The 12,090-nt window shown below is 43.4% G+C and overlaps 1 protein-coding gene across 3 annotated transcripts in view; it reads left to right on the plus strand.

The window, feature by feature from the left end:
* The window catches only part of LOC118224240 (TSC22 domain family protein 1-like), a 48,715-nt gene extending 37,059 nt beyond the window's left edge, over positions 1–11,656 (plus strand). Inside the window, exons 1-3 of one of the 3 annotated variants that reach the window (XM_035411541.1) lie at positions 1,466–1,606; positions 8,034–8,085; positions 9,919–11,656. In XM_035411541.1, coding sequence (XP_035267432.1) covers positions 1,518–1,606; positions 8,034–8,085; positions 9,919–10,197 — 420 coding nt within the window. In that variant the 5' untranslated portion in view covers positions 1,466–1,517 and the 3' untranslated portion in view covers positions 10,198–11,656. Of the gene's footprint in view, positions 1–1,465; positions 1,607–6,832; positions 7,419–8,033; positions 8,086–9,918 lie in introns of those variants that run through there. The other 2 variants (XM_035411540.1, XM_035411539.1) reach the window with 2 other exon arrangements.
* The last annotated feature ends 434 nt before the right edge of the window (positions 11,657–12,090 follow it).

Raw genomic sequence — 12,090 nt, forward strand, 5'->3', positions numbered from 1 at the left:
CCACACCGATTGGCTGCCTGATTGGCTGCCGGCGCTCATCGGCTGTTTACAGCAGTGTTGTGGACTGAGGATTGACTTTGCGTGCATCACAGAGAACTTTGAGAGCTGTCAATCAAGATTAATTTGAGATGGGTAGAACCTGGATAAACAGAATTGTGCAAATTAGTAAAGACACTAACACTAAACATTAATATGTAATATTAAGAAAGATCTATCGGTGTCTTAAGAGACTTCCATGTCCTTTATGAAAATCAGCTGCTTGTCTCATGTTCATTTTACTGCATTGAAATAAGACCATAAAAATGTGTTTTATAAGCCCTGAAGTAATTTGCAATCCACCGGAAATTGTGTACCTTTTTATCTGCCGAAAATGGTCTTAATAATAATAATAATAATAATAATAATTTTTATTTTTACAACTTTGCATAGTGCTTTTTTCTTACCTAAGGTTGCTTCTTAGAACATGTAACAAATGCATCTAGGTAGACATACATAAAAATGAAAAGCAAGAAAAATCTGTATGTACAATAAAGGCATTAATTTGTACAGCAGAGGTAGCGTGAGATACCCAGACAGATCATGATCTACATACTGGACAGCACTGCTTTAGAGCAAAGGAGTTGGGGGGAGGGTAGGACAATAATAATAACAGTACATTTAATTATTTATATAACATCCACATATGTGTGCTGCATGCATATATATATGTGTGTATATGTATATATATATGTATAAATATATATATGTGTGCACACATTAAAGGACTCTTTGTAAAATCCCCAGCCCTCTGCAGAGGAATGCCTCTGTAAGTGAACAGGTGTGATGGTGAAAAGAGTGCTGCTCTTTCACCGCGGACACCGTGAGACTGCCTCTCTCACGTCTCCCCAGAATACTGATGAGCCCAGACAAAAACCCCTGGGTCTCCTCTCTCTCTCTCTCTCAGATAGAGAAGGAGAGAGATGAGAGGACAGGAAGCAAAAGAGGAGGAGGAGGAGGAGAGGGAGGAGAGGGACCGGGGGGAAGGCACGGGGGGCGAGTTCGCACGGGCAGTCGCCCATCACCGCGAAGGAGCCTAATCTCCGCTGAAGGTTTATGTAACCGCCGGGGTCACGTGACCCACCCCCCATAGGCTGTGACATCACGGCTTTGCCTCCCTCCTTGTTTTCGTTCGGTCGTCGGGCGAATCTCCCCGCGACACGCACAAAGCCCTGCGCGTCGGGGGCGATCGGAGAGAGAGAGGGACCCGCCACCGTCGCCACCGCCGTCGCCCGGCTCAGAACAGGCCCGAGCTTTCCTCCTGACCCTCCCCCCCCCCGCAATCCCCCCCCGCCCTCACCACCCCCTCCAGCCCCGCCCCGGCCCCGGCCCCGAAAACTCTCGATGTGACTCCTTCTGGGAATACAGCGTCCGTTGAGGGGGGAGACCCCTAGAGTCGGCCGGCACCGAGGGAAGGGGGGGAAACAAAAAAAGGGGGGTTCTCGTCCGTAATCCGGGGTGGAGCTCCGATTAACACATCAATGCGAGACGCGGCGACCCCGCCACCGAAGGCTGGAAGCGAGATGGCCGTGAAGCTATTGTTCTGGCAGTTGGAGCAGCACTTGAAGAGGTAACAAACCCGCGAGGGGGGGGCGCCGTCGGCTCGCGGGCGGCAGATTTGGTTTGGGTTCCCTTCTCGGCTTTGAGGTCATCCCCACCGCGATCTGGACCCGGGCCGTTTTTTTTATTTATTTTTTTTACTGTGGCTTCCTGTGTTTACTGTGGCGTTTTATTGGGCTCCTTGGGGTGAGCCACACTGCAGCGGTCAGGAAGGAGAACAATAATCTCGGGCAGTAACCGCTGGCACAACAAAGAGGTTTCAGACCTCGCGTCTTCTTCGCATTAGCAGCCCGTCTTTCTCGATCGTTAGGGTTCGGTTGTGCGCCACTTTAGTTTTACGGCATAGCCTAAACTGGGTTAAGACATGCAAAACAGGACATCGGCTTCGGAGAACCTTCTGAACATCACGCTAAATAGGTTGTGTGACCTTTGGCTTGGGGGTGTTGCGGAAAATCTCGTAGATCATTCTAATTACAGTACTTATTTTTGTATTGTTTAATGAGAACGTCTGATGGTGGGCGCATTGTGCGTCGAGCCATAATTTTTCTTTCAAGTGTAATAACCACAAAAATAGCCTTCTGCGAAGTTGCGCCGCATGACTGTAGATTTCTTTTGTCTTGGAAAGTCTGTTTCAGAGGGTATAATTAGAAAGGGCAAAATGGTGCTCATCTCTAATTAGTGCTATTCAGCGCCTGAGCAAAATTATGTTCATGCACTGAAAACATGTAGGGAGCTGTGGTGTCATCTTCAGCACCTCCCTTCACTTACAAATGAAGTTACAAGTTTACCTTAACTATCCTGCAAACAGATCAATACTAGTCTATACCATTGACACACAATTAACTGCAATTGTTTGTTTTTTCTTCGCAAATTCAAGGTACTGGTAGAGTTTTACAAACTATGCTTGAGTCAAATTTAAGGGAAATTTTTGATTGAATCCATAGCATGATTGTTAAGCTGTCATGGGGAAAGGGTGTGGTGGGGATAATATATTGTTTTGGTGATGTGGTGGCAAGTGAAATTACAAATATACATTTGTGACAACTGTTCACAGGGTGTTTTGAGATTTTGTTGGGCATTTCGTGCATTTGTTACGTGTTGTTAAATTTGGATTGGCTGATGACCGAAATTTGGTCCTGATCTCCTACTATAGCTTGACCGTGATTATATTTCACTGCTGAGCACAGAACACTGTATGGCCACGATAACCATCGGTAGAGTCAGTGAAGCAGGTGAGACCAGGAATAAGCGAAGGCCCTTTTTCTTGCCCTAGAGCAGGGATGGACGTGAAGGACTAGCCCATTTCAGGACTTAATGACCACTTCTACTCTTAATTAACGAGCCCAGTCATTTAGTAGAAGTGGCACTTTCGATAGACAAAAGTGTCTTTTGGTGAAAACATTTTGCTGTGTTTTGCTGTAGGTCTGAGCTCACATTGGTGATGTATACAAACCTTTAGAAAATTAACATTTAGTTAACGTAGAGGAAGAAGCTGACACACAGGCCTGGAAATGTGCCTTACTAAGTTATATTGATGCACTGAAAAAAAAAAAAAATTCTTCTTAAGAGGAACTGAGGGACATCCCCTAAAATCTAGTTTTAGTATAATGGCAAGAGAACTGGGACTGTATCTCAGAGGTGGGTTGGATTCCCAGGGCAGGAGCGGGCCGCAGTCGACGTGCCCTTCTCTGATTGGCCGACAGCGCCAGCGCGTCTGGGTTTAGCGAAAGGTCAGATTGAAATGACAGCGGTAGGACACACAGGACAGGACAACAACATCACCGCACGCAAGGGGTCACGTCCCATGTTTTTTGTGACGGCCTATATTTGGGTCCAGTAATTGCCTAAACCCGTTTCCCGTCAAAGACGGAAGGGATGGCTTTACCCTGAGCCGCTTACCAAGGTCCCCGGCTTGGGCTTGGTGAGCTGGCGCCTTTAAGTAGGATAAGTAACCTATATTTACCCTCCCTAATATTCAGTGATCCTGCACTGAGCACGCTCACTGGCGCGTTGCTCGGGCTACGCTGGAACCGGCCTAGAGGAAGTGTTAATGGAGGCGGAGCTCGATGATATCAGCGATTCATGACTAACTGAGCAACTTTAATTGGGTGGCAGTGCTGGGACAGATGGGGGGGGGGGGAACTGGAGAGAGATTGATTTTAGTTAGCGGAGGGAGGGGACGCAAACATCCCAGGGTGAAGCACTTTTCGAAATGGAGCTCGATGATGTCAGCGATGACATGGTCTCCCGTATCGTGGCACGCCATCGACGGGTTGTCATCGTCCGTAGCGTCCCGATGCGCTGGAGCCGCGCGGGCTTGGACTTGGTCCCGCCCCCTAGACGCCAGGCGCCGTCCCTCGCAGCGAGACGCGTTGGTGCCCTCGTGCATTTCTCCTTCAGTTTGACTTCATATCCGACAGGTTAAATCCCCTCATGGGCTGTCTCTGTTACACACAGGCCTGTACGGAGTAGGCCTATATATATGACTTGCTTGAATGCTCCGTTGCCCTTACTGAATTACATTATAACACCGAAGAGGAAAGGGCTGTCACATTATCAGAATAGGACGCTCAGGTTAGCAGAGGGAGAACCACAGAGGGCATATATAGAGGTATATTTCCCTGTGCTTTCGCTTGAAGGGGAGCCGGATGCTGCTCTGCTGATCCAGCTGTCTGAGAGCGGCTCGTGATCCTCGTCCCCCCCCCCCCCCCCCCCCCTTAAAGTGTGTCGAGGTGAATTACCGGGGGATTCTCTTCTCGGCGAAGGTCGTCGGAGTGCAGATGTTGTGAATTACAATGACGCACTGTCACGCATCTGATATTGCAGTTACTGCCCAAGAAGCCCGGGGTGCTTGAGCAAAAACAATGTTCTCAAATAACTTGTAAATAACACAGAGAGATGCTCGCAGATAGACACACGCACTCATCCTTCCCTCCCGCACATCTCTCTGTTTCTGTCTCTCTCTCTCTCTTTCTCTCTCTCTCACAATCTCTCTCTCTGTCTCTCTCTCTGTAATCCTCATACCCTACCAGGAGTCTTAACGCTGATCAGTTGTTCAGTGGCAGCTCTCCTCTCGGGTTTGCCGTAGTAAAAGCTTTATCCCTTAGCCCTGCAGCTCGCGGCACGCCCCATTCACAAAGCCGGGCGTGGGCTCACTGTCAGAGCCCCCCCCCCACCCCCCACCCCCCCGGCCCGATTCCCACGGTCCTCAAAAGTCCTCCAAATATTTTCATCATGCAAAGTCATTGAAAGTGCTTAAGTATCCCACTGTCCTTTGTAAACTCAGAAGAGATACTTGCATAGAAGACACCGGTCTGCCTTGCTAATGCGCTGGCTTACTATCAAGTCTTGAAATATCAGTTGCTATTACATGCAGGCTCAGTTGGCATTTTTAAAAAGCAGCTTAAGACATACCTGTTCACTCTGGCTTTTAATTGGAATTTATATATGCTGTCTGTTCTTACAATTTTGTATTCCTTTTCAACTGTGTAGCATTTTATATATTTTATCTGTTGTTTTGTTTATTCTATTTTTATTTTTTTATTTCTTTAATTTTTTACATTACATTTTATTAATGCTTTCTTTAGTGTAATATTGTATTCCATATATATATTTACATATATGAAAGGTGCTCTTAATATATGGCCAGTTGTTTTAGCAAGAGAAGTGAAAAATGGTGGTTGCTGGTATCCCAGAATTCCTTGAAATTAGATCTGCCATGCTGTTATTGTGAAGGTCCTTTTGGACTGTTCCACTATGGTAAAGTTTGCATCCAGCTTTCATAACACACTAGTGGGAATGATGCACTGTATTGCAAGTCCCAATCAGTTGTTTTGCCACTGTATTCTTTTTTTAAAACTGCATCCCCCTCTTCTCATTTCAGTAGAATGCAGGCCCAGTTCATAGCTTGTTTCTGCATTTTTTTTTTCATGCACACCTGAAGCCACACTTCCATAATGCTTCCCTGTCCATTTATTTATGCTTCACTGAGTGTGCTGTTTTAGTTATTTCAAAGCCAGAAAGGAGTAGAGCTGAACATTTTTCTTTTCCACTTTGGCACTCTGTGTAATCTCTTAGTCCAGGAAACCAGCCATAGGCTGCTACAAATCTGGGTTCAATAATGACATTAAATATTTTAAACATTTAGACACAAGAAAAATTCCCGAAGATTGCCCACAGTTTTAAACCATAAATGATCTCCGAAGAGCAACGTTTGTGTGTTCATATGGTTGTAAATTGTTGCGAGCGAAACGTTTCCTTGAAAATCCTCATGGTTCTGCATGTTTTCATATTTTTATCATATTTCCATCATATATTTTCACATCTGAGCCAGTTCTGCTTTCCATATGGATTTGATTTCACGTTCTGTTGCTGGGATCGAGACAACCGCCCAGGCTAACAGGTGGCCCTCCTTTTTTTAAATAGGTCTCTGAGGAGCACACAACCCTAAACACTGAAAATGTGGAGGTGTGGAACTGATGGTTGTGTACTTCCTGTGCTGAATATTTGTAATTGGACGGAAGAACTGTGCGGTATAGGTGTAGGTGAATGGTTTAGCCTATATTATATATTTTTCGAGAGACGTTTTGGGATTTAAACAGCCTTATTGGTGGATTTGTCCAGGTAAATAACAAGTTTAACAACCGGCTCCCTTAGATCAACTGAATGTGATGTCCCTTCAAGTTGATCTCCTTTTTTTTTTTGGTGTCGTTTTACTCAACAGGCTTGAAATACTGTCTCGTGTTCGTGTTGCGTTTATACTTGAACTTCAGCCTGCATGAAAGGCGTAAATCTTTTCATGTGCCGAATGAGCATTGATGACTGCTGATGGAAATGCTTACAGCGTTATCCACCTTCGCAGTAATCTGAGATAGATGGCCAGTCAGCACTGCACTAAAGAATCAGGCGAGGGACTAGCTCGAATTTTCCTATCACTATCGGTTACTTTGCGCAGATTGTGAAGTAATCCTGATTTTTCTTTCTGTGAATTAAGTACAAGGCTGTTGTATTAGTATTTCCCGGTAGGCGGCAGTGTGAGAGCATATAGGGCAGATGTAAGCCATCAGCGTCCATGTACCTGCAGATATTGTCAAATATATTTTATCAGACCACTTAAGGAATGAGTACACGTGTGAAAGTGCAATAGAAATATGCACGTTTGTTTTACAGTAGTTGGGTAATGTTCGCATCGTATACTTTATAAAAATTTTACGAATGAAAAAAAAATTGATGTGGGGAAACTCATTTTGATGAGAACATACCTAAAAGCAGCCGTTCATTTCTAGAAAAAAAACTGGACCTGTATTATTCCGTCCAGTTTCTAATACGCTTTTCTGTGCAGTATATTATCCTGTGAGGGTCGGCTAAGCTGCAGGTGGGGGCGTTGCTACATAGAGTAGTCAAATGAGTCTCTTCTCCACCAATGGGCAGCAGGAGTGCACTGTTTTTCTTGGATAAATTATGCAAATATCATGGGGGCTGCAGATTTTCAGCAGAGCGAAGATGAGCTGACCTTGGAGATTCTTTGTGCAGCGCTAGTACATGCACGGGCAGCTCTGGATGCGAGCGTTTTTCTGTCGGGTAACTGACTACCTAAGAAAGCCACTCGAAGCGACAAAAAAAGGAATGTGATTTTGTTTTTTGGCCAGCGTCGAGAGGACGTATGTTAACCTGCACTTTGGTATATATGGACGAAATAGCATGAATACCCGATGCTACACAGTGGCGATGGATCTTGGGGTTTGTCAGTTGAGACATTTTTCGATATCTTTTTTATCATCACTACTGGGTACAGAAAGTTCGCCCGTCAGTCTTGACAATAGGTAAATTCTGGCTTTATGAGCAAATCCTAATTATCGATAGCAAATGGTGTGCTTGAAAGTTACGCTCATGCTTGATAATTGAATTGTGCATTATTTTCTGTCACTGTCGGTTCTATTAGAAATACTACTGAAAACTGATGTTTAATTATTTCTTTGCCTCGATGCTGCTACTACCATTTTGATGCAGTCCATAGGGAGAAAATGTCATCGTTGATGATTAACACGTAGCAAGTAGTCGAGTTTACCATACACTAAAATGTTGTGCTCATCAATTTGTCACATGCATTGTTATAATTATTATTTCAGTAGAGATATGTTATTTTTCTGTATGCATCCTGAAATGTTCCACTTCACTACCCGTGCATGTGTAAGACGTTAACCTATTTGTCTTTTTACTGGTGAAAAACGCTTTGCTGAAACCCTGTTCGTTTACGGAGTCCATATTAAATTTTGCTTGGTGAAAAGTCGGAAAACGGAAACAGTCGGTTATATCGTTTCATTATTTTATTTATTTATTTTTTGTGATACGTGCTACAATGATGTTTGGGTGCTTTTTGTGTTGGTACTTGCTGTTGCATTGCGTATTAATGTATCCATGTGTATGTTTGCTTTCAGTTCTTCGGGTGCCAGTGTGGTGGCGATAGACAACAAAATTGAACAAGCAATGGTAAGTATATTTTATTTTGCAGTATTGTCATTTTGAAATAATTTTGCCTAGAATGTATTGATGTCCGGATCACTGCTTGCGTGCAAATATTCTTACTGGGCTGTGTCGTCCTCACTCCCTAATCTCGAGTATATAGGCTAACATAATCCGTATGATCAGTTGATGCATCACGAATGAGCGCAGTACACCGCATGCAAATTGCTCAGTGGTGTAATTGAATCATATGCAGTCTTTGCCTGTAGAATCACGGGGACAGTAAAGCCACTTTTCTCAGGTGCTGCTATTGTCAGATTTAACTTTTTTTTTTTTATCTCGTAACCTACTTTGATAATGATTACATTATTATTTTTCAAAATGTATAACTCATTTGATTCCGAGTAGCCTAAGCGAGCTTCTGAGCCGAGGTGGGCCGTATCCGTTGCTGGTTTTCACATCAACTTCTGGCCTTAATTAGCCTACTTAGTTAGGTTTATCATTTACGCCATCTGATATTTAGCTACATTTCTTGATAAACACACGAAATGACCGCCGTGTGGGTCCCAATATATATATATTTTTTACTGTGATCTAATCTGTGAGTGAACCAGTGTTGGTGTATGCAGCCAGTTAGCTCATTTAGCCAGGGTAACTGGTGGGAGCAAAAATCGTGCATACACACCGGCCCTCCAGGACCGGAATTGCCCACCCTGCTTTACAATATATTGAATATTTTTGCTTGTGTGAAATATGCTGTACACGTGTAAATACTTTTAAGATCAGTAAATAACAAGTTTGAAATAAGTTGCCTGCATAGGAAAGTAAATGAATCATTTGAAATCTTACGGTTTACATTATTTAGAAATTATGCTTTCGGTTTTGGATTTGTGCCTGAAAGAGGCTCACGCGATTTTGTATCTGTGCTGTTGCTAGGCAAGCACTGAATCACTGACGCCTTGTTATAAATAACACAGTCACCGATTGGTTCTTCTTTCTGGTGGCCATTTTGTTCACATGGTGACGGGTTGTTGAGGGGTGTATCCCTGCACGAATTTCTCAAATGCACAAAAATGTTTGTGCTCCGTGTCTTCCAGCTGTCAGTTTTTTAAAATGTTGGTGAATATCAGTTCTTGTAGGTTTCCATTTGAAAACACCCTTGCTCCACGAACATATGTGCTTTTGTTATTATATTGCATGATTTGTAAAACAAACTTGATAGATATTTTCTGTTCTGATTATTATTATTATTATTATTATTAACATTATTGTATAGATAGCTTCAGAAATAAAAATGTCATCAGTTATGATACTAGTACATAACATAAAAAAACCTTTTTGTAAATGTAATTTTGCTGACTGCCAATGATAAGGTTGTAAAGTAGGACATATGCGGAGTATCTATGTACACATCTCCTTAATTCCTGCTGAAGTTTGTAGGGCCTTAATTATGTTGGCTTGCGGCAGAGCTGTTGCTGCAGCAATCATTCATTCGTACCATGCGGATGTCAAATGAATGAGAAGGTTTTTTTTTTTTTTAAGTTATTTTTTAAATTATTTTTTTATTTTAGATTCTAACATAGATTGAGTGCCCTTGTGCTGTGGTTGTTGTATGTTACACACTTAGAAAGTGCAGAAGTCAGTATCTTTTCACCACCTGGCTTTTGTATTTTTATTTATCATAAAGGGTAGCCTATGTAGAGTTGGAACAATCATTACCGAGTATTATTTTATTGGCTTATTCACATCGTAATTGTGGTCTGTAGTGAAGGTAGCGGTAATGGGATTCTTGATTAAATGGCATTTAAATGGGCATCATTGTTCACCGTGCCTACTCTCTGTGTCCTTCCTTCCCTCTAGGATCTGGTGAAGAGCCACTTGATGTACGCGGTGCGCGAGGAGGTGGAGGTCTTGAAAGAACAGATCAAAGAGCTGATCGAGAGAAACTCGCAGCTGGAGCAGGAGAACAACCTGCTGAAGAACCTGGCCAGCCCAGAGCAGCTGGCCCAGTTCCAGGCCCAGGTCCAGAGCGGTTCCTCGCCGCCCCCGTCAGCACAACCGGCAGGGCCCGGCACCACGCAGCAGCCCGCCGCCCCGCCCGCCCAGACCGCCCCCCAGAGCACCGGACCGTCCGCGTAGCCCCCCTCCACCCGCCCGCACTCGCCACGACGACAGACTCGCGTGAAAAAGAACTCCAGCTGCTATAAACCGCAAGAAAAGAAAAAAAACACACGACGCGTTCGCGCTGAAGAACCTCGGCCGCCGCTGCCGCCGCAGGAGGATTCCGTTCCCAATTTGCACATATTTACCCTTCAGAACTTGACAGAAAGCATTAGTGTCTTTTTTTTTTTTTCCTCTTTCCCCCACCTCTGCCCGAGATGCTTTTCACACTTCAGACAATCGCCTTCGCGAGAGAGACTCGGAGGGGCTAAAGACGAAAGCTACCAAAATCCACGGACCTGCTGGGATCATTGAGGACGGTTTCGTTGTGAAGACAGCTCAAAGAATCATTGTGCCTGTGTCAAAAAAAAAAAAAAAAAAGGATTTCAAGTGATGTCAGTTTTCATTGGTGACTCTGGAATTGTGCAGGTGTTACCACGCTTACCTTTTTTTTCCCCTTTCTTTTTTGTAGTGTAAATATAACAGTATTTTCCAGGCTGTGAGCATAATGCTGAGCAAGCACTTTCTTGGTGGCTAATGTGAAGTTTTTTTTTTTTTTTTTTTTTTTTGGAGGACCATCTTGCCCTCCCCATCTGGTATGGGTTAGGCAGCAGAGAAGTAGACTGTGATCTTTACGTCGCTGTTATCGTTACGTTTGTTTGAATGAAGGAGACAAACCTTTGCTTTCGGGGCGCAGGGGCGCACTGTGTTGTTTTTTTTGTTTTGTTTTTTTTTGTTTGGAACTCCTCATTCCTGCCCGGTTTAATTTGAGGCTGTATTTTTTTCCTCTCTCTCTCTCTCTTTCTCTTTGGTCAACCAGTAACACCTAGTGCAATCTGAGGGGGGAAAACAAATGATTTGGCTCTGCCGAATTCAGGCACCGGCTGTTGGGCTTGTGTATATTTGTGTAGTTAGCGTAAGTACTTTGTAAAAAATCACCATCTCAGAAGGAAAAGGCAAAGAAAACGAATAATCTGTTTCGATTTAGATTGTACAGTTTGAAGTGAGGCTGGTAATGGGCTGCCATTTACACGTTTGTGGCAGTCTGTTTTTTGCTGTAACCCTGGAATGTACCTTCTCAACATGCTAGGACATTTAAGTGATAATGGACTGTACTTGGTTTTCATGGCTGAATTGAATCCTACTGTAAACCATTGTTCACTTGAAATTGCTTTAGGTATTGCACCATTGTGAGCATTTTTCTTTTTTGACAGTGAAACACTCCGGATATTCAACTTTTTTCTTCTTTTTTTTTAAAAAGGCAAACCGTCAACATAAGGCAAACCTGATATGAATTCTGCATATACATATGAGTTGTATGCTTATGTTTTTGTGCATGTTCCTCAAACCAGAAACCAGAAAACGGTGTAACATAATACAATTGCACTTGACAGTTGCACTTCTCAACTTTAAATAAAAATAAATAAGTGAAACCAAATATTTCTTGTCACTAATTATGTGTGTGGCAATTCCACTGTCTTTGTTTTCGGTATTTAAAAATTCCTAGTGTTATCTGAATAATTTGTGTTACCCTTCTTGTACCAGGGTATGTATGTTGCTCTGGGTTTGCCTCGTAAAGACTGTGACCAACCTGTGAATTTTGATTGGTGGACTGTTTAACCCCTCTCTTTACTCAGTCAGACTTGGTTCCGCCCTCTCTCGACTTTCTCACGTTTACAAGCATGCTGTGGCTTCACAGCAGTCAGTCCATATGCCATATTGGGAGCGCATAATGCAGTGGTTATGCAAGCCTGGGCAGCTCTGTGAAGTTCCAAATTATGTTGACCATTAATTTGCATCTGACATCAGATCTCTGTGCTGAACTCACTGGCGACCAAATTTTAGTTTGTACCATTTTTTGTTGTTGGTTAA

This window comes from Anguilla anguilla, chromosome 3 (genome assembly GCF_013347855.1).
Source record: "Anguilla anguilla isolate fAngAng1 chromosome 3, fAngAng1.pri, whole genome shotgun sequence".
NCBI classification, from domain to species: domain Eukaryota; kingdom Metazoa; phylum Chordata; class Actinopteri; order Anguilliformes; family Anguillidae; genus Anguilla; species Anguilla anguilla.